Raw genomic sequence first — 27,074 nt, forward strand, 5'->3', positions numbered from 1 at the left:
GTGTTGATGCAATTGCCAGCCCTGTGAAATCCTGCATAAGTTACAGAATGGCACTTTGCTTTTGGAGACTACTTTTGATTCTAAAGCACAACAACTGCTTGCTGTCTCGCTTTTCTACAGCTACCCTGTTCATGTCAAGGCTCAAACAACTTTGAATTCTTCCTGTGGTGTAATTTACACCAGGTTTCTCAAGGGTCTAAGTGAGGCCAAAACTAATATTACCTCTCTGATCGGGGTGACATTGCTGTCCATCATGTAATGAAAAAGGTAGATGCCTCCTTAGTGCCCACCCACACTCGTTTTCTCACCTTTGATAGAGTGGTGCTTCTGCCCAAGATCAAAGCAGGCTATAAAATTAACACAGTGTGACTACATTCAGAACCTGATGCGCTGCTACCAGTGTCATCATTTCAACCACACTAGAACATCTTGTCAGCACCCAGCCAATGTTTAAACTGTGGCAGGGTTGTGCACGAGGGCAATTGTGCACCTCCTCCTCCCCGCTGTATCAACTGCAATGCCGGCCATGTCGCCTCTTCCCAGGGTTGTCCCATGTAACTTGATGAGTGGGCTGTCCAGCAGATCCAGGTAAAAGAAAAAGTGCCTTACCCGGTCGCTCAAAAGTTGCTGGCTAGTCACAACCCATGTGTTCTCCCATCTGGGACCTATAGTTCTGTTCTTGTTACTCCTCGATCCATGAAGGACATGGCCATGCAGACATGCAACCTCCAATTCTGCTCTGAGGTTGTGAAATTGTCCAGTGTCAAGGTAGCATCGCCATCGCATCCAACTGTGCAACAAGCCGTCAAAACTCTCACTTCAAGGGGAGAAACCACCAGCTACACAACCAATAAGCCGGAAAGAACTGAAAGAGTACTCGCGTGAAGACTTCCTCCATTCCTCCAGCCAAACACCACCCGAGTCTTCCTTTAACCAGAAAGAATCGAAGTAGTCCACCAAAGGCAAATGGTCTTCTCCTTCACCAACTTGAGAATCCTCCTTGACGGTGTTCCCACGTGATACGTTAGCCCGGCTGGCCTCTGCGTCATGGGTTCACACCACAACTTGTTTTCAGTGTTTGACTCCACAGACTGACTGCACATGCAAGCCAATGCTTCTGTGGGCCCCATGGAGCAGGATCCTCCTGCTTCTGTACCCTGTAGTAGTGACTATTCAACGGCTGTCACTCGGGAGCCGCTGAGGTGACACACCTACATGTCTTCATCATGACTTTCCTCCAATTGGAATGTTGGCAGCCTTGGGTTCCACAAAGAGGATTTACAGTTGCTTTTTAGTGTCCCCTTGTAGTCTGCCTTCAGGAAACAAAATTGCGCCCTCACGACCAATTTGTATTTCCACATTTTTTACTGGTTCATTTTCACCTTTCCCCTGAATTCAGCCTTCCATCTCATGGGGGTGTCATGTTGCTCATACAGGATGACATTCATAGTCAACCCATCTCCATGACTACTCATCTTCAACCTGTTGCAGTTTGCATTTTCCTTCCCCACCGGACATTTTCCCTCTGTACCATTTACGTCCCTCCGTCATTTGATATCTACAGAGCAGACTTCCTTCAGCTTATTGGGCAACTTCCTCCCCAATTTAGGACCTGTCAGAAAGGTGTCCTCTTGGCTGACATTCTTACTTGCCCTCTTCTCCTTTAACACTGGAACACCCTCTTTACTTTCCGACTCCTTGCACACCTGTTCCCATTTGAGCCTATCCTTCTGCACTGCCCAGCTTGCCCGTTGTCTTGAGTGGTCCATTTTTTCTGACACCTACTCGAGTGACCATTTCTCATATACTATGAGTTTGCTGACTCCTACCCCATGTTCGTGCATGCCCAAATGGCAACTTACTAAGGCTGACTGGAAGCTTTATTCCTCCGTGGCAACCTTTGAAGAACAAGATTTCCGTAGTTGTGATGTCCAGGTGGAATATCTCGAAAACATTATCTTTTCTTCAGCAGAATGTTCCATTACTGGCACTTCCTCTTTACCACCTCATGTCCCAGTCCCTCGGTGGGCTGAGGCATGCCACAACGCAATTCACGCACAGAGAAGTGCTCTCCGCATTCTTAACCGTCATCCTATGATGGCAAACTGCATTCATTATAAACCGATTCATGCAAAATGTTGTTGCGTTCTTCAGGATAGCAAAAGATCTAACTAGATTTCACTCACTAGTTCTTTTATCAGTTCCACCCCTTCCTCTGCCAACCTATGACAGCTCTCTAGGACCAAAATTAATTCACCAATTCCCGTCCTGACAGTAGCTGATGATTTCATCGTGGACCCTATTCCTGTTTCCCGATACCTTGGGCCGCCATTTTGCAGAAGTTTCGATCTCTTCCCACTATCAATCTGCCTTCCTCCATTGGAAATGAGCAGAGGCGGCACGGGTGATGCCCCTCTCTTTCCTGAATCATGAGCGCTAGTGTACCTTTACTATGAGGGAACTAGGTCATGCTCTCAGTTTATCCCCTAGCGTCAGACCCTGACTACATTCAATGTTGCAGCACCTTTCTCCTACGAGCAAGCACTTTCTGCTTAACACATACAACCACATCTGGGTAGAGGGCATATTTCCCTGACACTGGCATGAAGCCACCTTCATACCTATACCTAAGCCTGGTAAGGACAAAAACCTTCCTTCTAGCTACCGCCCCATCTCTCTTATCAGCTGCATTTGCAAGGTGATGGAATGTATGATTCATGCTCAGCTGGTGTGGTGGCTAGAGTCTTGCAATTTATTGATGAACACACAGTATGGATTTCGAGCACGCCATTCTGCAGTTGACTCTCTCGTTACTTTGCACACCCATGTCATGAATGGTTTTCTGTGGAAATTGCAGTTGTTGCTGTGTTTCTCAATTTGGAGAAGGCCCATGACACCTGCTGGAGAACTGGTATCCTCTGTACTCTTTACACACGGAGTTTCCATGACCGCCTGCCCTGTCTTGTTCAGGCATATTTTAAAAGACAGTTTTCAAGGTTTGTGTGGGTTCTGCCTCATCAGACACCTTTGTCCAGGAAAATGGTGTGCCTCAGGGTTCCATCCTGAGTGTTGTACTCTGTTATTGCCATTAACCCTATAATGGCCTGTCTTCCGTCGGGCATCTCTGGCTCCCTTTTTATCTGCCAAAGCAATATGGCAAAGGTCTTAATTTTTAGTTTTGGGCCTCTGTTTCTGTAAGGTGTCTTTTTTAGCCCTTTTTCCACATGCCTGTTTTAGCTGGCATCTGTTATGTCAATTGGGACTGACGTATAGTTGTTTTCACTTAAAACTTCCAGACCGATAGGCCGTAGTCGATGTATAAAACTCTCCCCTGACATTTCGTCTCTGACTGGGACACATCCTCTGAGGTAACGCAGATTTCACCACTTTACCACGGAGGATGTCTCCTGCAGTCGGAGATGAAATGTCAAGGGAGAGATTCAGACATTGACCACGGCCTTTCAGCCCATAAACTTTAAGTGAAGACAATACTGGCCATGGAAGCCTACATTGTATGGTATAGTTGTTTTTTAATTCCTTTCTGTCTTCATGTTCTGTAGTTTTGATTTGGGCACAATATGACCCCAGTTGTTTTTTGTGCCCTAAAGCAAAACAAACAACAGAGTGTAATAGGATTATAGTCTACCCCAGTGTTGGGAAAGTAGTGAAGGAAATAGAGGTGAAATTTAGAAATATAATTGAAATTCATGGTGAAGAAATAAAAAGCTTGAGGTTTGCCGATTAAATGAAATTCTATATGAATTGGTAAAGGACTTTGAAAATCCATTGAATAAAATGGATAATATCTTGAAAAGAGGTTATGAGATGAATATCACCAATGATGAGGGAACATGTGGGTATCTCCGCTCACCGATCAGTCGTACAGCGAGTCAACTTCACTGTCGCACCCTGTGGTGACAGGAATTCATCAGGTACACGTTTGCAACACCTGTGTTTACTCTGCACAAATGAGTGACAAAAATGAAACCAGATTGCAGTGTATATTAAGTGGCATACTCGTACTGCTTTTTGCTGAAGCGTACCCATGTGCACTACACATTGTCAGAATTTTGCCTGTTGGTTAGTACTCACTCTGATGGATACCTGACGCAGCGAACTTGGACCGGCAGTGAGCAGCTCTGGTCCATTCGACATTTTTACGGCATGGTTTCACAGCATAATTTAAACAAGGCTAGTGGGTTGTTGTGAAATTATATTGGGCTACAGTAAAGAATAAAAAAACTGCTAGAAGCTTACCTTGGGGAAAACAAATTTAGATTCCAGATAAATGTAGGAACACGCAAGGCAGTACTGATCCTCTGATTTCTTATAAAAGATAGTTCAAGGAAAGGCAAACATATGTTTATAGCATTTGTAGACTTAAGCTTTTGACAATGTTGACTGAAATATTATCTTTGAAATTCTGAAGGTAGCAGCAGTAAAAAACGGAGTGAAAGGCTATTTACAACTTGCACAGAAACCAGATAGCTGTTATGACTCGAGGGGTACGAAAGGGAAACAGTGGTCAAGAAGTGACAGAGACAGGGTTCTAGCTGATCCTCAGTGTTGTTCAATCTGTACATTGAGCAAGTAGTAATGGAAACAAAACTAAAATTTGGAGCAGAAATTAAAGTTCAGGGAGAAGAAATAAAAACTTTGAGGTTTGCTGATGACATTGTAATTGAGTCAGAGACAGCAAAAGACTTGGAAGAGCAGGTGAATGGAATGAACAGTGTCTTGAAAGGAAGATATAAGATGAACATCAACAAAAGCAAAACGAGGATAATGGAATGTAGTCGAATTCAGTTGGGTGAGGGAATTAGATTAGGAAATGAGACACTTAAAGTAGTAGACGAGTTTTGCTATTTGGGCAGAAAAATAACTAATGATGGGAGAAGTAGAGAGGATATAAAATGGAGGCTGGGAGTGGGCAGAAAAGTGTTTCTTAACAGATGAAGTTTGTAAACATCGTATATAGATTTATGCGTCAGGAAGTCTCTTTCTGAAAGAATTTGTATGGAGTTTAGCCATGTGTGGAATTGAAACATGGACATTAAACAGCTTAAGGAAGAAAATAACTGAATCTTCTGAAATACGGTGCTACAGAAGGATCCTGAAGATCAGATGGGTAGATTGTGTAATTAACGAGGATGTACTGAATAGAAACTGGGAGAAAAGAAATTTGTGACACAGTCTGTCTAGAAGAAAGGATTGGTTAAGACACATTCTTAGATGCCAAGGTATCACTAATTTAGTACTAGATGGAAGTCAGAGGAGTGAAAATCATAGAGGGAGACAGAGATGAACATTGTAAACAGATTCAGGAAGATATAGGTTGCATTAGTTACTTGGGGATGAAGAGGCTTGTACAATATAGAGAAGCATGGAGAGCTGCATCAAATCTGTCTTCAACTGAAGACCACCACAACAAATATGCCAAAGGAATTACATGTAGGAAATCCCACGAAAAATAGTAGACAAATTCCCATATTTTGGCACCAAACTTTTGATGATGGCTGAAGTTGAGAGTGTGTAAAATACTGGTTAGCAATAGCAAGAAAACCTTTTCTGAAAAATAAAAATTTGACATCATCAGATATAAATTTGTACTACAAAATGTTACATGAAGTTATATGTCTGGGATGTAGCCTTAGATTGGATTGAAACATGGATGATAAATATTTCAGCAAGAAGGGATTAAAAGTTTTTTAAGTCTGGTGCTGCCAAATAATTCTGAAGATTTGATTGGTAGATTGAAAGCTAATGAGTAGGTACAGAATTGAATAGGGACTTAGTCTGTTGATACAACAGACTATGAGACATCGAGGAATTATCAATTTGGTAAAGGAGGGAAGTGTGTGGGACAAGATTCTAGAGGCTCCGCTGCAGTAAACAGGTTCAAATGGGTGGAGGATGTGGTAGTTAAGCAGAGGCTTACACATGATAGGCTAATGTGGGGAGCTGCATCAAACTGGTCTTCATCTATAAGCCAACAACAATTGTTTGTTTTTAGTTACTTTATATAGACACAGAAATTAGACTCTACAACATTTAAATTAATTATTAAATAAAAGAGAGAAAGTACACTGTAGAAAATATTCATAGAATTTAAAAACCTTTACTCTGTAAAACTTGTCAGCCAATTGTTTCCTTAAAAAAACACCTGTCCAGAAAATAACTGCACAGTTCTAATATACTGCTTCTTTACAATATAGCTTGTTTTATTTAATAATTACATGACTTGTCGTAACACTAATTTCTGGTCTGGTACGTTGCCATTGTCGTTTTTAGTCTAAAGACTGATTGGAGGTATCTCTCTGTATTAGCCTGTCCTGTGCAAGCCTCTTGATTGATAGATTGACAAATAGAGGGCAGGAATTCAGAAAATATTGTTCTTGTGAAACAAAACTAGCTCTTTATTCCCACAAAGTAATAAGTGCTATCAACATGGGATGTCAAACTGATTCAATAGTTTTAGGTTTCCTGAAGGCTTTCAATACCATTCCTCACAAGTGACTTCTAATCACATTGTGTGCTTATGGACTATTGCCTCAGTTATGCAACTGCGTTCCTGTCAGAAAGGTTGTAGTTGCTAATAATTGATGGAAAGTCGAGTAAAAAAGAAGTGACTTCTGGTATTCCCTAAGATGATGTTATAGGCCCTCTGCTGCTCTTTATCTATATAAAAGATTTAGGAGTCAATCTGAGGACCCAACTTAGATTGTTTGCAAATTGCAGTGTCATTTTTCAACTTGTAGTCATCAGATGATCAGAACCAATTGCAAAATGATTTAGATAAGATACCTGTATGGTAAGTAAAGTGGCAATTGACTCTATATAATTAAAAGTGTGAAGTCATATACACGAGTGCTAAAAGAAATCCATTAATTTTTGGTTACATGATAAATCGCACTAACCTAAAGGCTGTAAATTCAAGTAAATACTTAGGAATCGCAGGTACCAATAACTTAAATTGAAATGATTACATAGGTAATGCTGTGGGGAAAGCAAACCAAAGACTGTGATTTATTGGCAAGAATACTTAGAAAGTGCAACACCATGCTTGTTTGCCTTCTTCTGGGTTATTACTGTGCTGTGTGCAGTCTACACCAAATCGGACTGACCAAGGACATTTGAAAAGTTTAAAGAAGGTCAGCTCATTTTGTATTATCGTGAGATAGAAGAGATAATGATACAGTCATGATATGTGAGATGGGGTGCCAATCATTAAAACCAAGGTGTTTTTCATCATGGCAGGATCTTCTCGTGAACATTCAATCATCAGCTTTCTCCTCATATTGCTAAAGTATTTTGATGGTGCCCACCTGCATAGGGAGAAATGATCACGATAATAAAATAAGAGGAATCAGAACTCACACAGAACGATATAAGTATTAGTTTTTCCATGCACCATTAGAGAGTGAAACGATAGAGAAATAGCTTTAAGGTTGTCCGATGAGCCCTTTGCCTTCCGCTTAATTGTGGATTGCAGAGTAATCATGTAGATGTAGGTGAGATCTGTGCAGAACTACTTCAACCTACATCAATTTGAACATGTAATTTTTGCCCCACACAGTTACCTTCATTATCAAATTGGCCATTTCTGAGTGATGTCCTGTATGTATCTTAGATCTACTGATCCCGTCTTGTAGTCAGGCTGTGTGACAAATTAGTTTTCTCTCCAACATTACTCAGTATCTCATCATTATGCACCCAATCCACCCATCTGATCTTCAGCATTCCTCTATATTAACACCTTTTAAAAGCTTCTAATATCTATTATTTGTTATGTTTGGCCCCCTTTAATGCCTCATGTCCTACCCTTAATTCCCTCGGCTTCATTTGGTTTAATTAGACTGCATTCATTGTACTCACAACATCTTCAAGATACTGTTTCTTCCATTCAGCTGCTCTTTAAAGTGCTGTGATGTCTCTGAATTAAAAATCACGTTGGCAGACTTCAATTTAATTGTCCTTTACGTTGTGCATTAATATTTTGTGTCACACTGACGATGAAATAGGTCAGTGACAAACAAGTGGACTTCACTGTTGCTTGTCATGTACACTGGTAGTTCAGTATACCATTTCATCATCATCATCATCATCATTTAAGACTGATTATGCCTTTCAGCATTCAGTCTGGAGCATAGTCCCCCTTATAAAGTTCCTCCATGATCCCCTATTCAGTGCTAACAGTGGTGCCTCTTCTGATGTTAAGCCTATTACTTCAAAATCATCCTTAACCGAATCCAGGTACCTTCTCCTTGGTCTACCCCGAATCCGCCTACCCTCTACTGCTGAACCCATGAGTCTCTTGGGTAACCTTGCTTCCCCATGCGTGTAACATGACCCCACCATCTAAGCCTGTTTGCCCTCACTGCTACATCTATAGAGTTCATTCCCAGTTTTTATTTGATTTCCTCACTGTGCACACCCTCCTGCCATTGTTCCCATCTACTAGTACCTGCAATCATCCTAGCTACTTTCATATCCGTAACCTCAACCTTGTTGATAAGGTAACCTGAATCCACCCAGCTTTCGCTCCCATACAACAAAATTGGTCGAAAGATTGAACGGTGCACAGATAACTCAGTCTTGGTACTGACTTCCTTCTTGCAGAAGAGAGTAGATCATAGCTGAGCGCTCACTGCATTAGCTTTACTACACCTCGCTTCCAGTTCTTTCACTATGTTGCCATCCTGTGAGAATATGCATCCTATGTACTTGAAACTGTCCACCTGTTCTAACTTTGTTCCTCCTATTTGGCACTCAATCCGTTTATACCTCTTTCCAACTGACATTACTTTTGTTTTGGAGATGCTAATCTTCATACCATAGTCCTCACATTTCTGATCTAGCTCTGAAATATTACTTTGCAAACTTTCAATAGAATCTGCCATCACAACTAAGTCATCCGCATATGCGAGACTGCTTATTTTGTGTTCACCTATCTTAATCTCACCCAGCCAGTCTATTGTTTTCAACATATGATCCATAAATAATATGAACAACATTGGAGACAGGTTGCAGCCTTGTCTTACCCCTGAAACTACTCTGAACCATGAACTCAATTTACCTTCAACTCTAACTGCTGCCTGACTATCTATGTAAAGACCTTTAATTGCTTGCAAAAGTTTGCCTCCTATTCCATAATCACGTAGAACAGATAATAACTTCCTCCTAGGAACACGGTCACATGCTTTTTCTAGATCTATAAAACATAGATACAATTCCCTATTCCACTCGTACCACTTCTCCATTATTTGCCGTAAGCTAAAGATCTGGTCCTGACAACCTCTAAGAGGCCTAAACCCACACAGATTTTCATCCAATTTGTCCTCAACTAATACTCACACTTTCCTTTCAACAATACCTGAGAAGATTTTACCCACAACGCTGATCAAAGAGTTTGCATGGCATATAAAAATAGCTGGCACGTGGAGCCTCGGTGGAGTTGTTTGGTGCTGTATACTCTCCTACCAGGCACCAGGTAGTGTACTATTGAAAGTGAAAGTAATTGTTATTGATGCATATGATACCATGGTTCATATGTTTATTACACATGTATTTGTAGTCTTATTTGATTCCTCAGCATAAGCTAGAGAAGTAACATATTTTACAATAGTGGACAAAGGGTGTTAATGTTTGTATGTAATGATAAGACCTGTGTTAGTTCGTGTGGTATTGCATGCCCTTCTATTATAATAAAATTTCTCATTTTGTGTTGTGTCCAGTCTACCAGATGTAGACATAATTATTAAAACTAGTTGCAACGCAATATAGGCTTTTCAATACAATTCCTCTCAAGCGACTTCTAATCAGATTGTGTGCCTATCGACTATTGCCTCAGTTGTGCAACTGGATTGCTGTCAGAAAGCTTGTAGTTGGTAATAATTGATGGAAAGTCGAGTAAACCAGAAGTGACTTCTGGTATTCTCCAAGATAGTGTTATAGGCTTTTATGGAATACTTAAAAAGCTTTTTCTAGGAACTCCCAAAAACATTTATTATGTTCTACTTGCAATATTTAATTTTTTTTCTCATTGTTCATTTTTTTTATCCTAGACGAAGTTCGAAGTACCAGCAATGGAAAATCGGCAATTATTTTCATCTCCTTGGTTTACGAAGAAGAACCTACAGTCTTTGGGAGATAATATAGAAGACGTATCTATAACATTTACATCTTTGACATCTGAACCTGATATTTTAAATCAAACTTTCTGTAAAAATGATTCACCCAGCATAAATTCATCATTTCGACACATATCTGGTATAAAGGTAAGGTTGTTTAGTAGTTATTTCTGTGTGTAGTGTACATTTAAGGATAAACAGTTGTTATTGTCTTACAGTTAGTTCCATAGGTACACTCAGCACTTGCTGATTCCATTCATGTGCCTTTTATCATTTGCATAAGTGCTCTTGTAGAAACAGCCATGTTGTAAGAAGCTATATTTGTTACAACTTTCCAATGAATAGAAAGTATTAAAAAAAAAACACACACCTTTACAAGCTAGTTAATTTTGCTTATTTTCACCTAGAATGTAACTCTGGAAATCCTTGGAAAAAAGTTACCAAGAAAAACAATTCCCACATTACACCCAACATACTATTATTATTATTATTATTATTATTATTATTATTATTATTATTAGCGAATGTCCCCATAGGAGAACGATAAGCAGGTGATTTATCAATATTTCTTTAGGTTCTTCTTGTTTTGCCAATATTTCTTCATTTTCTCCCCAAAGGCCTTCTTTCTTTCTTCAGTCCACTTTGGTCGGTATTGTTTTGGTGCCGTCTCTGAAGTAAACTTCCACTTGTCAATTTTTCTTCTGAATGTATCCCTGTCTGATGCGTCTGTTATGTCAATTTTTGCTTTTGTCAGATCCTTCTTAACTTCAGTTACCCAGGGTATTGTTGCTTTAAGTGATGTCACATAGTCCAATAGACGTTTAGTTAACCTGTTTCCAGGTAATCTGTGTAGGTGTCCATAAAATTTCATTCGTCTCTTTCTGATGTCACTTTCAATATTTGATAGTTTTTCAGTTGTTTCGATGGTCTGCAGTCTGTATCCATCTTGTGTGTATCTTGGTCCCAGAATTTTCCTAATAATTTTTCTCTCTATTTTCTTAATATCTTGTAAATCTAGTTTTCTATTCAGTGAGAGCGTTTCACTTGCATATGTGACTGTAGGTTTGATAACTGTGTTGTAGTGTCTGATTTTAGTTCCTTTTGACAGGCATTTTTTGTTATATATGCTTTGAACAAGTCCGAATGCTTTCTTGAATTTCTGTACTCGGTTGTTTTGTGCTATTTTCTCGAGTCCTGTTGGTTCAATAACTTCGCCGAGATACTTAAAGTGTTTGACTCTGTTGATTTCACCAAAATTTGTTTCCAGTTTCGGAATATCTAATTTGGAGCACATAAACTCAGTCTTCTCAAAGGAGATTTGCAGGCCAACCTTCTCTGCACATTCTTTAAGGATCTCAATTTGTTTTATTGCAGTTTCTTCACTGTCAGTTATAATTGCTAGGTCATCTGCAAATGCTAAATATGGGATGTTCAATTTTCCTTTACCTCTTCCTGGTTCAATTGGTTTCCAGAAGTTTTGTTTCCTTAGTTCGATTTCCCATTCTTCCATTACTTTGTCTAAAACTATGTTGAATAATAGTGGCGAGATCCCATCTCCTTGTCTTACTCCTGTTTTAATTAAGAATGGTTCCGAGATTTCGTCTATGAATTTAATTTTTGATTTGGTTTCTGTCAGTGTTTGTTCGATTAGTTTTCGGGTTTTGGTGTCTAGTCCACGTTCTTCGAGAATATTAAATAGAGACTGTCTGTCTATAGAGTCATATGCTTTTTTAAAATCAACGAATGTGCACACTATTGGTTTAGATCAGATTGCTTTCATTTTTAAAATAACTTTAAGGTTAAAGATCTGTTCAGGGCATGATCTGTTTGGTCGAAAGCCTGCTTGGTAGTCTGAAATTGTATGTTCTAGTTGTTCTTGTGCCCTCTTTAGTAGACATGCGGATAAAATTTTATAAGTCACAAGTAAAAGTGAAATGCCTCTGTAGTTGTTTACGTCTGCTCTGTCTCCTTTTTTTGTGCAGTGGACAAATTAGTGCACACTTCCAATCCTCTGGAATATTTTCTGTCTGCCAGATTTCTGATGATTTGGGTGATCTCTTTTAGGGAGTTTGGGCCAAGGTTATTCAGTAGTTCAGCTACAATTCCGTCCTCTCCTGATGACTTATTATTTTTGAGCTTCTTAATGTGGCTATGTATTTCTTCCTGAGTTGGCGCTAGTGAACTTTCATTCGTGCATTCTGGTTGTAATCTGGGGAATCTTGTTTTCGGTTGTGGGCAGTTTAGAAGTTGTGAAAAGTATTTAGCTAGTTCTTGGCAATTTTCTTTATTAGTTAATGCTAATTTTCCATTTTCTTTCCTGAAACAGAGGTTTCGTGGATTGTATCCTTTGACTTGATTTGCGAACATTTTGTAAAAATCTTGTGTGTTGTGGTTCCTGAAGTCTTCTTCTATTGAGTTTAGTTGTTCATGAAGATATTTTCTTTTAGTTTGCCTAAGTATTTTAGTTGTTTGCTTTCCCACTTCGAAAAATGTCTGTTGCGTGGTTTCTGATTTGTCACAATTGTAATTTAGGAAGACACATCGTCTCTCTTCTATTGCATTATCACAATCTAAATTCCACCATGGGTGTTTGGATTTTTTCTTTAACGGGATCAGTTCTCTTGCTTTCTGTACAATTTTTGTTTGGAAATCTCTCCAATTGTTTGCAGGTTGCTTTTCCCTTACTTCTGTAATTTTTGATTCTTCTATTTTTTTCAGATCAAATTTGGGAATTAGTGGAGTTTTCTTTCCTCCTTTCCTTTTTGGAGTGAATTTAATTTTCACTCTGGTAAGATAGTGGTCAGAATCTATATTTGCCCCTCTGTGGATTTGAACGTCATGTATTTCTTTTTGGAAATCATAGGAAATCGCAACATGGTCTATTTGAAATTCCCCTAGCTGAAGGATAGGGGATCGCCACGTTTTTTGTTTCTTAGGGTCCTTTCGAAATGATGTTGACATGATTTTTAGGTTGTTTTGCTGGCACAGCTCGATGAGCCTCATGCCATTCTTGTTCGTGAATTTGTGTGCAGGGTAGTTGCCGACTGTTTTTTTATATTTCTTTTCTTTGCCGATTTGTGCATTAAAATCACCGAGGAGAATTTTCACGTCCTCCTTTGGAATTCTGGACATTTCATTTTCAAGTTTTTCCCAAAATTTTTCTGTCTTCTCGGGTTCTTTTTTGTTATCAATGTTGGTGGGTGCATGAACATTAATAAATGTATATGTTTTGTTGGTGTGCTTGACTCGCATGGTCATTAGTCTGTTACTGATTTGATTCACACCTATAACAGAATCAAGGATGTCCTTATTCACAATAAAGGCCATGCCAAATAATGCAGCTCCTTTGCATATTTTCTTGCCTGTTTTACTTTTAAAGATACGGTAGTTATTGTAGTCTATTGTTTCCGAATCGGTGAATCTAGTCTCTTGGAGAGCAAGGATTTGAATTTTCTGTTTGTTGAGTTCTGTCATCAGATTATGTAACTTGCCAGTTTGTATTAGTGTTTGGATGTTGAAAGTGCCAATAAATGTATGCGACTTTCGTGGAAGTTTACCAGAGAACTCCGACACTCTCTGTCGTACTAGCCCAAGCTCCCCAGAATCCGATAGCTTGGTTGTCGCCACAGGCCGAGTGGATTGTCCACCTGGGGTAATATTATTATTATTATTATTATTATTATTATTATTATTATTATTCCTTTATTATTATTATTATTATTATTATTATTATTACTATTATTACTATTATTACTTTCTCCATCACTAAAAGTTTTATTGAAATGGAGGAGGAGGAGGTAGATGAAGATGAGATGGGAGACATGATAATGTGTGAAAAATTTGACAGAGCACTGAAAGAACGAAGTTGAAACAAGGCCCTGGGACTAGACAGCATTCCATTAGAACAACATACAGCCTTGGGAGAGCCAGCCATGACAAATTCTTCCATCTGGTCTGCAAGATGTGTGAGACAAACATCAAGAAAAGTAGAAATTCTAATTTCAAAGAAAGCAGCAGCTGACTGGTGTGAAAATTACTGAACTATCAGAGTAATAAGTCACGGTTGCAAAATACTAACACAAATTCTTTACAGACAAATGGAAGAACTGGTAGAAGCTGACCTTGGGGAAGATCAGTTTGGATTCCATAGAAATGTAGGAGCACGCAAAGCAAGACTGGCCCTACAACTTGTTTAAGAAGATAGGTTAAGGAAAGGCAAATCTATGTTTATAGCATCTGTAGACTTAAAGAAAGCTTTTGACAATGTTGACTGGAATACTCTCTTTCAAATTCTGAAGGTGGCAGGGATAAAATACAGGGCACGAAAGGCTATTCACAGTTTGTACAGAAACCAGATGGCAGTTCTGGTTTGGGGGGCACAAAAGGGAAGCATTGGATTAGAAGGGAGTAAGACAGGGTTATTCAATCTGTATATTGAGCAAGCAGTAAAGGAAACAAACGAAAAATTCGGAGTAGGAATTAAAATCCAGGGAGAAGAAATGAAGAGGTTTGCCGATGACATTGCAATTCTGTCAGAGACAGCAAAGGACTTGGAAGAGCACTCGAACGGAATGGACAGTGTCTTGAAAGGAGGATATAAGATGAACATCAACCAAAGCAAAACGAGAATAATGGCATGTATGCAAATTTAAACAGGCAATGCTGAGGGTATTAGGTTAGGAAATGAGACACTTAAAGTAGTAGATGAGTTTTGCTATTTGGGGAGCAAACTAACTCATGATGGTCGAAATAGAGAGGATATAAAATGTAGACTGGCAATGGCAAGGAAAGTGTTTCTGAAGAAGAGAAATTTGTTAACATCAAGTATAGATTTAAGTGTCTTGAAGGATTTTCTGAAAGTATTTGTATGGAGTGTAACCACGTATGAAAATGAAACATAGACATTAAACATTTTAGATGAGAAGAGAATAGAAGCTTTGTAAAGTGGTACTACAGAAGAATGCCGAAGATTATATGGGTAGATCACCTAGCTAATGAGGAGGTACTGAATTGGACTGGGGAGTAAAGCAATTTGTGGCACAACTTAACTAGAAGAAGGGATTGGTTGGTAGGACATGTTCTGAGGCATCAAGGAATCACCAATTTAGTATTGGAGGGCATTGTGGTGGGTAAAAATCATAGAGGGAGACCAAGAGATGAATACAGTAAACAGATTTAGAAGGATGTAGGTTGCAGTAGTTACTTGAAGATGAAGAGGCTAGCATAGGATAGAGTAGCATGGAGAGCTGCATCACATCAGTCTTCGGACTGAAGACAACAGTAGTGTTGTCCTTGCATGCCATCTCTTACAAACAACAATTACCTAATGGAATTGTATTGCTCTACTTGTCTATATTAATACTGCCAAGACTACTGTAGTTGTGAATTATTCTTAATGTACATTGCTCAACAAAACGTTGAAACTGTTTTAAAATGTGGTCTACATTATTATAGGTTTCATTGACCTGTGCACTTCATGCACTATGCGGTTAGACCATATGCTGTGTGATGTGTGGTATTGGCATGCTTTGTGGCCATTTCCTAGTCATGTACACATACTGCTACCACAGCAGCAAACTGCAAGCAGTCCAGTATTGACAACAGTTTCATTCAGTTTGTGTGTAGCACTGCAGTAACATTCCACGTTGAAGTATACATTACTTTGATAGATTCAGAATAGTGGCTTTACTTTCAGCAGGTCATACACAGCAATAAATTGCCAGTCGGTTACATGTCACCCTAAATGGTGTATCTAAGACATGGAGATAGTACAGAGATTTGGGAAATGTAAGCAGTAGACCTCACCGCAGTCATCCTCTTATGACAGTACAAATGCAGAATCGTTTTCTCCAGCTGTCGGCTCATAGGCATCCAATAACTACTGCCTGAAATATTGGAAATGATTTTGCCTGGGCGACTGGGATTTGTATCTCAGACAAAACAATGTGGAGGGTTGTCTTCTCTGCAGAAGACCAATAAGTTTTGCTCTGAACTCCCTCCTGTGGGTCCTGGGTTTAGAATAGGCCCGAGTTATTCCTGCCTGTCATAAGAGGTGACTAAATGGAGTCTCGCCCATTTCAGCCTTTATGTGATGGTCCCCTGTAGGGTTTGACTTCCATTCTTCAAAATTTTTCCGAAAAGCGAGCCAGTTGGGAAGGGCGCCTTACATGGTGCATTGTGTCCATCGTGCATTGAGATCTCTAGCCCAGTTTCTCATCGTTGCTTTGCCGTCCTGCCCATTCCCCATCTCTTGGGCGAGGAAACCTTCCTGGGTGCGTTCTCCACTATGCACAATGCAGTGTCGCTTTCTGCATCGACGATGAGCGTGGGCTTCTTTGCACCTGATATCAAGCACAGTAGCCAGTCTGTTGTGGTGGGGCTGCCATGTACCCTGTTGGTTGTAGCCCCCTGACAACAGAGGGATTGCTGTGCTGATTCCTCCACCGTTAACTCCCCACGTATGCCAAGGGGTAGATATCCATCCCCCTGGGGCATCAGTACTCTGGGCAATTGCCATCCTGCAGAAGTATGACCCCAAATCGTTCCCCTCCCTGGCCGCACCATGGGAGGAACGTCAGGCGAGAATGGCAGTGGATCTTATTCGCCCTGGGAACCTTTTATGTTAGAGAGCTGATGGGGAGTCTTTCATGACAATGAGAGGACCATTTTGTGGAGGTGGAGTGCTTGTCAAAATGAGATCTGGGTCAGTCTCAATCTAAACAGCATCCTGTGCCCATTCATGGGAGTTACTTGCTTGTGACAAGCTGGGGGATGTTCCTGTAACCATCACACCCCATTAGAGCTTAAATATGGTCCAGGGTATCATATTTCAAGGGACCTTCTTTTGCAGTCCGATGATGAGCTGCATGCCAATTTAGAGCGGTGAGATGCAAATTTCATCCGGCATGTCCACTGGGGGATAATCAGGTTGCCACCAGTACCTTCATCTTGGCCTTCAAGGGTGATATATTGCTCAAGAAAGTCATGGTGATGGTCTACCGGTGTGATGTAAAGCCCTATATCGCTCCCCTGATGAGCTTTAAGTGCTGGAAGTTTGGCCCTATGTCTTCGTGCTGTACTTCCAGTGTTGCATGCTGAGATTGTGAATGCCTATCACAACCCAATACTCCATGTGCCCTGCCTCCCATCTGTATCAACTGCGGAGAACACGATTCACCTTGCTCACCAGAGTGCAGGATTCTCCAAAAAGAAAGGAAAATCGTGGAGTAAAAGACCCTGGACAGACTGACCTACACTGAGGCTAAGAGAAAATTTGAACGCCTGCTTCCTGTGCGTATGACATTGTCTTACACCGCCGCTACAAACAGTTATAGCACCATCAGCTCCACCAACCCAAGTCACCTCTCAGAGCTGGAAGACTACACCTGCCCTTTTAATGGTGGGGGGCCATTTCCCTCCCTGTTGCTCCTGCACCACCTACTTCAGGAGCAACAGCCCCCCAACCATCGGGGATGTCGATCTCCACTTCTAAACTGGAGAAGTGTTAAGTCTTCTTCAGCTTCTCTCACTAGGTAGGGGTCCCTTGGGTCACTCCCTTCCCAAGTTTCTGTTAGTGGGAAAGAAGACACCCGCCAGTGGCTGAAGAGACCAAAAGCAGCTGGTCGAAGGGATTCACGCTCATCCTCAATCCCGGAGATTGAGCCAGTGAAGTCCTCCCAGCCAGGGAAACCCAAGGAGCAGCAAGAAAAGAAAACCCCTAAGACCAAGGAAACTACAGTGCACCCACACCACCACAATCTACAAGCTCTGCAGCTGAGGATGGGGTGGAGACTTTGGCATCCGCTGAGGACCTAGATCTCGCCAGACCCTCAGACAAAATGGATATTGAATGCCCAGGGAAAAAGACGGTGGCAGCAGGTGACCCTGAGGCGTAAACTGCCTCATTGAATGTTCTATGCCTTCCCAGTCTCATGATGTCAACCTCCAGTGGAATTGTGGCAGTTTGTTCCACTGACTGGCTGATCTACAGCAACTGTTAAACTTTACACCTGCTATCTGCATTGCCCTCCAGGAAACCTGGTTCCCGGCAGTGCAGACCCCTGCCCTCTTCGGCTATAAGGGATATTACAGGAACTGTAGCGACTATAATCGAGTGTCAGGTGGAGTTTGCGTTTATGTCCTAAACTCAGTCTATAGTGAACATGTGCCCCTTCAAACCCCTCTAGAAGCTTTGGCTGTCAGATTAAGGACAACACAGGAAATAACTGTCTGCAATGTATATTTTCCTCCAGATGGTGCAGTACTCCTATATGTATTAGCTGCACAAATTCATTTTCTCCCTAAACCTTTCCTACTTCTGGGAGATTTTAATGCCCATAACCCCTTGTGGTGTGGTACCATGCTTACTGGCCGAGGCAGAGATGTCGAAACTTTACTGTATCAGTTCGACCTCTGCCTCTTAAACTCTGTGGCTGCCACACATTTCAGTGTGGCCCATGGTAGTTACTTGGCCATTGATATATCAGTTTGCAGCCCATGACTTCTCCCATCTGTCCACTGGAGAGCACATGACAATCTGTGTAGTAGTGACCTCTTCCCCATCTTCCTGTCACTGCCCCGGCGTCGGGCAACGGACTGGGAAACTTTCACATCTGCTGTCACCATTGAATCTCCCCCACATGATAACATCAATGTGATGATTGAGCAGGTGACTAGCACAATTGTTTCTGCGGCAGAAAACACGATCCCTTGCTCTTTAGGGTGCCTGAGGTGTAAGGCAGTCCCTTGGTGGTTGCCGGAAGTTGCTGAAGCAATTAAGGAGTATCTGTGAGCTCTACAGTGGCACCCTTCCCTGGAGCACCTCATAGCCTTAAAACGGCTCCATGCCTGTGTTCTCTACCTTATCAGACGACGGAAGCAGGAGTGTTGGGAGAGATACATCTCAACCATTGAGTGCCATACGTCACCTTCCCAAGTCTGGGCTAAGATCAAACGTCTTTTTGGGTACCGGGCCCTAACAGGTGTCCCTGGTGTTACCATAAATAGTGTGTTATCTACGGATGTAAATGCGATTGCCGAGCACATTGATGAGCACTGTGCTCGAGCCTCTGCATCAGAGAATTCCCCCCTAGCCTTTCGCTCACTCAAACGGCGGCTGGAAAGGAATGTCCCCTCATTCACTACACATTGCATCGAATCCTGTAATGCCCCATTTACAGAGTGGGAGCTCCTCAGTGCCCTTGCACATTGCCACGACACAGCTCCTGGGCCTGATCGGATCCACAATCAGATGTTTAATCATCTTTCATGTGACGACCTCTTCTCGTCATCTTCAACCAGATTTGGTGCAATGACGGGAGAGCACCATCATTCCGGTGCTCAAAACCGGTAAAAACTCGCTTGATGTGGATAGCTATCAGCCTCACCAATGTTCTTTGTAAGCTGCTGGAAACTATGGTATGACGACAGTTGGGTTGGGTCCTGGAGTCACATTGTCTGCTGGCTCCGTGTCAGGGCGGCTTCTGCCAGGGTTGCTCTACCACTGATAATCTTGTGTCCATCGAGTCTGCCATCCGAACAGTCTTTTCCAGATGCCAACACCCGGTTGCCGTCATTTTTTTTTTACTTATGTAAAGCAAACAACCCGATCTGGCGACATCATATCCTTGCCACGTTATATGAGTGGGGTCTCCAGGGCCCGCTTCCAAGTTTTATCCAAAACTTATACTGTCACTCCATAGTTTCCGGGTCCAAGTTAGTGTCTCTCGTAGTTCCATCCATATCCAGGAGAATGGAGTCCCGCAGGGCTTTGTATTAAGTGTCCTATTTTTAGTGGCCATTAACGGTCTAGAAGCATCTGTCAGGCTCTCCATCTCACCTTCTCTGTATGCAGACAACTTCTGCATTTTGTACTGCTGCTCAAGTACTTGTGTTGCTGAGCGGTGCCTTCAGGGAGCCATCCACAAGATGCAGTCATGGGCTCTAGCCCACGGCTTCCAGCATTCAGCCACAAAGTCGTGTGTCATGCACTTCCATCGGCATCACATCGTTCATCCGGAACCAGCACTTTACCTTAATGATGATCCACTCACTGTAGTGGAGACATATCGATTCGTAGGACTGGTTTTTTACACTTATTGACTTGGCTCCCTCATCTTCATCAGCTTAAGCAGAAGTGCTGGCAGCACCTCAACGCCCTCCGTTGCCTGAGCGACATTAATTGGGCTACAGATCGCTCTATGCTGTTGCAGCTCTACAGAACCCTTGTCCAATCCCGAATTGACTATGAGAGAGTGGTTTATGATTTGGCAGTGCCTTCAACAATGCATTTACTTGACCCTGTGCACCACTGTGGGGTTCGGCTAGTGACAGGAGCTTTCAGGATGAGTCCAGTGACCAGTGTACCGGTGGAGGCCGGAGTCCCTCCATTGCAGATAAAATGTGCACAACTGCTCGGCAGTTACACAACACACATTCGTAGTTCCCCTGAGCATCCGAATTACTGTCTCCTTTTCCCACCCGCAGCAGTCTATCTGCTGCATCAGCGGCCCAGGTCGGGGCTAACGATTGCAGTTTGCATGCAGTCCCTTCTCTCCAAACTGGAGTCCTTCCCTTTACCACCTCTACTTGCGGTCCATTCACATATGCCTCCATGGTGTACGTCTTGGCTGCAGCTTCGGCTGGGCCTTTCATGTGGCCCTAAGGACTCCATTAGCCCTGCGGCTTTCCGTTGTCACTTCCTCTCGATTCTTGACATGTTCCGGGGCTCTGAAGTGGCTTACGCCAACGGCTCAATGTCTGATGTTCGTGTTGGCTTCACCTAGGTGAACGGCAGCCATATTGAACAGCATCCTTTACCTGATGGCTGCAGTGTATTCACTACAGAGCTGATGGCCATTTCTTGTGCACTTCAGTATCTCTGTTCATGCCCTGGTGAGTCTTTTCTTTTATATATTGACTCCTTGAGCAGCCTGAAAACTATCGACCAGTACTACCCTTGTCATCCTTTGGCAGTGTCTATCCAGGAGTCCATCTATGCCCTGGAATGGTCCAGTCATTCAGTGGTGTTCATCTGGACCCCTGGTCACGTCTGAATCCCAGGAAATGAACTTGCTGACAGGATACACAGAAACCACTTCTGGAGATGGGCATCCCTGCAACTGACCTGTGTTCATTATTATGCTGCAAGGTTTTTCAGCTTTGAGGGACGGAATGGCAAAATCTCAGTTCGCACAACAAACTGTGAGCCATTAAGGGGACCACGAATGTGTGAAAGTCCTCGATGAGGGCATCTCGCAGGGTCTCTGTGGTTCTCTGCAGGCTCCGCATTGGTCATGTATGGGCGACCCAGGCAACCTCCTCTGCAGTGAAGACCCGCCTCAGTGTCGGTGCGGCGTCTGGTTGACAGTGGCCCATATTCTTCTGCTGTGTCCTTTGGCAGCCCTGCGTATTTATCCTCGGTTGCCGGACTCATTATCATTGATTTTAGCAGACAGTGCCTCATTGGCTGATGTGGTTTTACGTTTCATCCTTGAGGGTGAGTTTTATCATTTGATCTAAGTTTTAGCGTCTGTCCTTTGTCCCTCTGTGTCCTCCACCCTAGTGTTTATGGGGTGAAGGTTTTAATGTGTTGCAGGGGGGCTGGCTTTTCGTTTTTATTTTCTTGGCCGGCCAGCCACTGTAATCTGCTTCCTGTTTTTACTCTCTTCTAACTGTTTCTTGCATCTGTTGTTCTCTTGTCCTCTTTTGTTCCTTTTAGTGTTTGTTGTGTTTCCTTCATTCTTGTGGTCTTTCCTTTCTTTTCATTTTATGTTATATGCTGCATCTATTTTATTCTCACACTTGTGGCATTGTTTTATTACTAACAAGGGATCAATGACCTCATAGTTTGGCCCCTTTCCCTCTCTTTTAAACCAACCAACCAACCAACCTGCCAACCTATCTTTCCCACTGAACAAATGGAACTGTTTTAATCGAAAAACCTGGGCTGTTGCACATCAACATTGGACCATTGCAGAATGAAGTAATTTCATGTTTTTGCTGATGAGACACTAGACACTAGACACTAGATGTACTAGGGTTTGGGGAAGCATTAGATGACACCAGGAATACTGATACATTCAGGAAGTCCATCCATTTGCATGTGGAGGCATAATGTTCTGGATGGCAGTAATGGTGGGACAGTGACCCCTCTCATTCCCATCTACAGCAATTTGACTGGTCCCCGATACCCCCCAAGGGATCTTAACAAACGATTGAAAGGTCCTACACATGTGAAGTCAGTGAAACTTCATCCTAGTTGATGACAGTGCAAGACTGCACTGTACTTTAGCTGTGTCTCAGTATTTTCAAAGATGCAACATTAACGGAATGCATTGGCCAGCACAGTCACCAGACAAGAATTTAACTGAGCATGCATGGGACCTATTGAAGGCGGCCATTGCATGATGAATCCACCTGACCATCTTCAGAACCTCACTGAAGCTGCCTTTGAGGTGCAGGGCCTCATACCCCAAGATAAAGTTGGTTTCATTCAGAACATGCCTTGAAGAGTGGAAGAACCCATCCATGTACAGGGAGGACACACTACTACTTGTTCTCAGAAAGAATTACGTTTATTTTGTTAATAAGGTATTGTACAAACCTCAGTGGGTGTAGTGTAAGAAGGGATTGTAGTAAACTCTGACATTCCAAACGTTTTTTGAGGTGTGTATTTTGAAAGTTCCAGAGTTACAGATTTCAACACAGTGTGATGATATCTGCCAAAGACAGAAATACAATAGACTGTTGCTAATCCAGCCATCAGTAGTCCAGACTCTCAGTAATCTGGCGCACATCCAAAAACACTTGTACAATGAATTAATGTGTGCAACAATGCTTTATATACTGTATTTGAAATAATAGCTTTCTTCACTGTTCGGAATCACGTCTTCAAAAGAAAACACATTACACTAAACCTCAAGCAGAAACTTGAAATTTTAGGTAAGTTAAATTGAGGTTCTTCGCAGAAAGCCATTGCTGCTGAGTTCAATTTTGAATGAGCAACTATTTATGACATCAAAAATAAAGATGATGTTATTCGACAGCACTCAACGTAAATGGATAGTGAGTTTGGAAAACAGAAGGTTATGCGAATGAGCAAGAATGAAGAATTGGACGTTGCTGTTTATAGATGGTTCATACAACAACCCAGTAAAGGAATTCCAGTCAGTGGCCTGATTATAAAGGAAAAAGCATCTGCATTTAACAAACAACTTGGCGGTAGTTACTTTTTTGCAGCGAGCAAAGGTTGGCTATCGAACTGGGAAAAACGGCATGGCAATCGTCAGCGGACAGTCACCGGGGAAAGGTGCTCAGCTAACGATGTGGATGCTGATGAGTTTGTAAGCAAGAAACAGAAGATAACGGAGGAAGATGATTTAATTGCTGATGCCTCGTAAAATGCTGATGAAACAGGACTCTTTTACAAGATGCTTCCTTCAAAATCATTAGATGCCAAGAATGAGAAGGAAGCAACAGAAACAGCAAGTAACATTAATGGTGTGTTGTAATGCAAATGGGAGTCATAAACTACCGCTTATGGTGATGGGAAAATCCCGACATCCACGTTGTTTTCAACACACTGACATAAATATTCTACCATTGTAGTACTGCACTCAGAAGAAAGCGTGGGTGGACAGACAAATATTCTCTTGGTGGTTCCATGAAACGTTTGTACCAGCTGTGAGAAAAGAGCTAAAGAAGAGAGAGCTTCCACTGAAAGCTATCCTTATAAATGACAATGCTCCCAGTCATCCTTCAGATATTTCTCTAAAGTCTGATGGTATACATGGACAAGTGCTCTTCCTCCCATCCACTATGGCAGCCCTAATTCAGCCCAAGGACCAGGGAATTTTGGAATCAATTAAATGTCATTATTGACATTCACTTCTTGTCTCCGTTCTAAACGAAAGTGAAAACGACTCTATCGAGACTGCTGAAGGCGTGGAAAGCAATTGACATACATGATGTTGTTTTCCAAGCAGCCGAAGCATGGGATAAAGTGGAGAGCGCTACCATAATGAAGAGCTGGAGAAAATTGGGGCCATCTATTGATGCCGAGTTGGATCCAGTAGTGAGTGAGAGGGATGAGCCAGTCAGCCTGGAATTATCAATTACTTTGTACACTGGCATATTCCACATCCAGGAGGAGAAGAAATTGATGATGAATATGTTAGTAAATGGCTGAATGAGGAAAACTGTGATACAGACCAAACTTTAACAGGCGAAGAAATAATCAGAAGCATGCAAGAAAAAGTAATGGCGAAAGTGATGAAGAAGACTCAGGAGGAGAGAGCATGAAGATTTCTCACACTGCTGGTGCTGAAGCTGCCAAGGTCTTCCTGGATTACATTATGCAACAACCAGATACCTGCAGTACTGATGTAATGCTTGCATGCCACCGTCGCATATCATCATTGCGACAGTTAAAAATTAGCAACATGTTTCATTGTGAGTGAAAAGACTGTATAATTATGAACAGTATGCACTCAAGGACTAGGTTTTCTTTTAAAATTAATGTATATTTTGATTTTAAAAAAGTATATCCTGTTTTAAAATTGTATCCTTCAGTTTAATAAAATAGAATACACTATATCCCCTATGTTTTAAAAATAAATAAAGAAAATAAATTTCAGATACTCAATAATCCAGCACTTTTGCTAATCCGGCACCCATATGTGCCAGGAATGGCCGGATTAGCGAGAGTCTAGCATAATTAATTTGTATACACTGCTGAATAAGAAAACTGCAATATCTTGAAGTAATAATAAGGTGATAAAATTTTTTTGCCATGGATGACTAACAATGGTACTTCAGTCACTATTTGATGATTCTGTCATTAAGTGGCATAGGGCTTCAACCTTAGGTAGTAAATGAATGTGTTTCTGGGATGCATCTACCAAAGGCCACTCAAATTGGCACATACTGTCATCTGTTGAGTCAACAATGTGGTTGGTAAATCGTTTGACTGGTGTAAAACTGTTTTCTTATATGCTGTTAAATGGTGAGAGATAATTAAGCATTGTGTGAATCTAGTGTGCAAAATGTGCTCAAGGAAGTGAATATTTTGGCTTTTAACAGCATCCCTATAACACTCCTATAGTTGTGCTGATATATTACCGTAAACCCTTCACAACCTCTGTTGCAACAGACTACCAAACAAGGTGGAGCAGTGGTTGATAGCACACTGAAATTGCATTTGTGAGGAGGATGATTCAAACCCATGTCTGGTCAGCCTAATTTAGGTATTCTCTGAGTTCCATAAATCTCTTCAAGCAAATGCCGGGATGGTTTCTTTGAAAGAGCACAGCTGACTTCCTCCCCCATCCTTCCCTAATCTGATGGTACCGATGACCTTTCTGTTTGCCCCGTGCCCGTGCCCCTGCAAGGAAATTTGCGACAATTGGATTGCGCACAATGACAATGCGTCAAGCCACACCGAGCTCATTGTCTCAGAGTTGCTGGCCAAAATGGGTGTGGCAAAACCCTGAACGGAATTCAGCATAGGATGCTTGAGGTGGTAAAAGCAGCTACGATGATCACACTGGATGAGACTCCTACTGGCTTCCATGCTGGCTTCACTGAAAAAATAATTTTTAAATTTCATTTCAGGAATTTTGGGGCAGACACTGTATGGTAACATGTTTAAACAATTGGAAGTCTGGATAGAATAGCAACAACACAGAGAGGATAGATTGCTACTCACCACAAAGAGACAGGTACAATGAAAAACAACTGCTAAAATATAGCTGCAGTCAAGCCCCAGCATCCAGCTTGTGCTTGTGTGTGTTTTCTTCTTTGGATAGAGAACACTCTCTGCAAGCTTAAATATTTTATCCTTATTTTTGCAGCCTTTTTCACTGTGCCTGCTCAACACCACCACTCTATCCTTTCCATATTCTTATAATACTGTGTTTGTTAGATGAAGACTCTGTGACTGACACAAACCTAGGAAAGAAGGCTCAATGACAAAAAGAACACTTGCCACAATAATGTTGCACTATTATCTCAAGCCATTCACTGGGTGCCACCAACTGCCTGCCGGTCTGTGGCCAGCTAGTTACCGAAACCAGTGACACTTTGGTATGTGATGTAGATGACATTTGTGGCAGCAACAAACAAAACCCACTTTGGTGTGTATAAATATTGTACAACTAGCCAGGCAGGTCATCAAATCAGCAAGTCACCAAGTCAGCTTCCGTCAAGGTGTCTACTTCCGCCGTGAGGTTGCTACCACTCCATAGTCATCCTGCCAGGGGTGCAGCCGCAACATCCATGGGCTGAGTGTTGAACTGAGGTCCTCCTGGCCACTGACCTATTAGGTGTCAGCCAGTACCAAATCCGCCAGCCAGATACCACACTCTGGTTCACCAGCTCCAGACAGCTCTACTGGTTATGTTTACCATGCTATGTCATGCCACAGCTGGGCTGTGGTGGGAGTGACAGCTGCAAGTGTCTTCACAACAATGTTCAGCTGCCCTGTTGGGTTGATGGCCACCTTCCAGCACCTGACATGTGGACTTGAGCTACTAATATGATCTGTTGCAAAGTAATAAAGGGATTTTATGTCACTGCTCAGATTTAGACAAACCCTGACCCACCGTCATCCATCAGAGAGTACATGCATACGTACACACACACACACACACACACACACACACACACACCTCTTATTTGTAATATGGTAAACCTTTCTGAAAAATATCATCTGATGATGGGAGGATACTATGCTCTTAAGCCCTGAAACAGATAATAGTTTTACGGTTAATAATTCCTAAAAGTGACTGGTTGCTGGAGTTTTCTCCAGAAATCAAATTCGTATTTTACATATCTGATGAACTTGCATTATATCAAGGAAGATTCCAACTGTTTACTAGCTTATATCAAGATGAAATTTTTAATTATTAAGCAAAAATGAGCATCCAATGAAAAAAAAATCCAGTT

At 41.8% G+C, this 27,074-nt stretch overlaps 1 protein-coding gene across 2 annotated transcripts in view; it reads left to right on the forward strand.

The window, feature by feature from the left end:
* Positions 1 to 27,074, forward strand: part of LOC126281293 (uncharacterized) — a 153,267-nt gene that overhangs the window by 46,900 nt on the left and 79,293 nt on the right. For both annotated transcript variants that reach the window (XM_049980120.1, XM_049980121.1), the window contains exon 4: positions 10,065 to 10,277. In XM_049980120.1, the coding sequence (XP_049836077.1) occupies positions 10,065 to 10,277 (213 nt within the window). The remainder of the gene's footprint in view (positions 1 to 10,064; positions 10,278 to 27,074) is intronic.

This window comes from Schistocerca gregaria, chromosome 7 (genome assembly GCF_023897955.1).
Source record: "Schistocerca gregaria isolate iqSchGreg1 chromosome 7, iqSchGreg1.2, whole genome shotgun sequence".
Taxonomy (NCBI): Eukaryota; Metazoa; Arthropoda; class Insecta; order Orthoptera; family Acrididae; genus Schistocerca; species Schistocerca gregaria.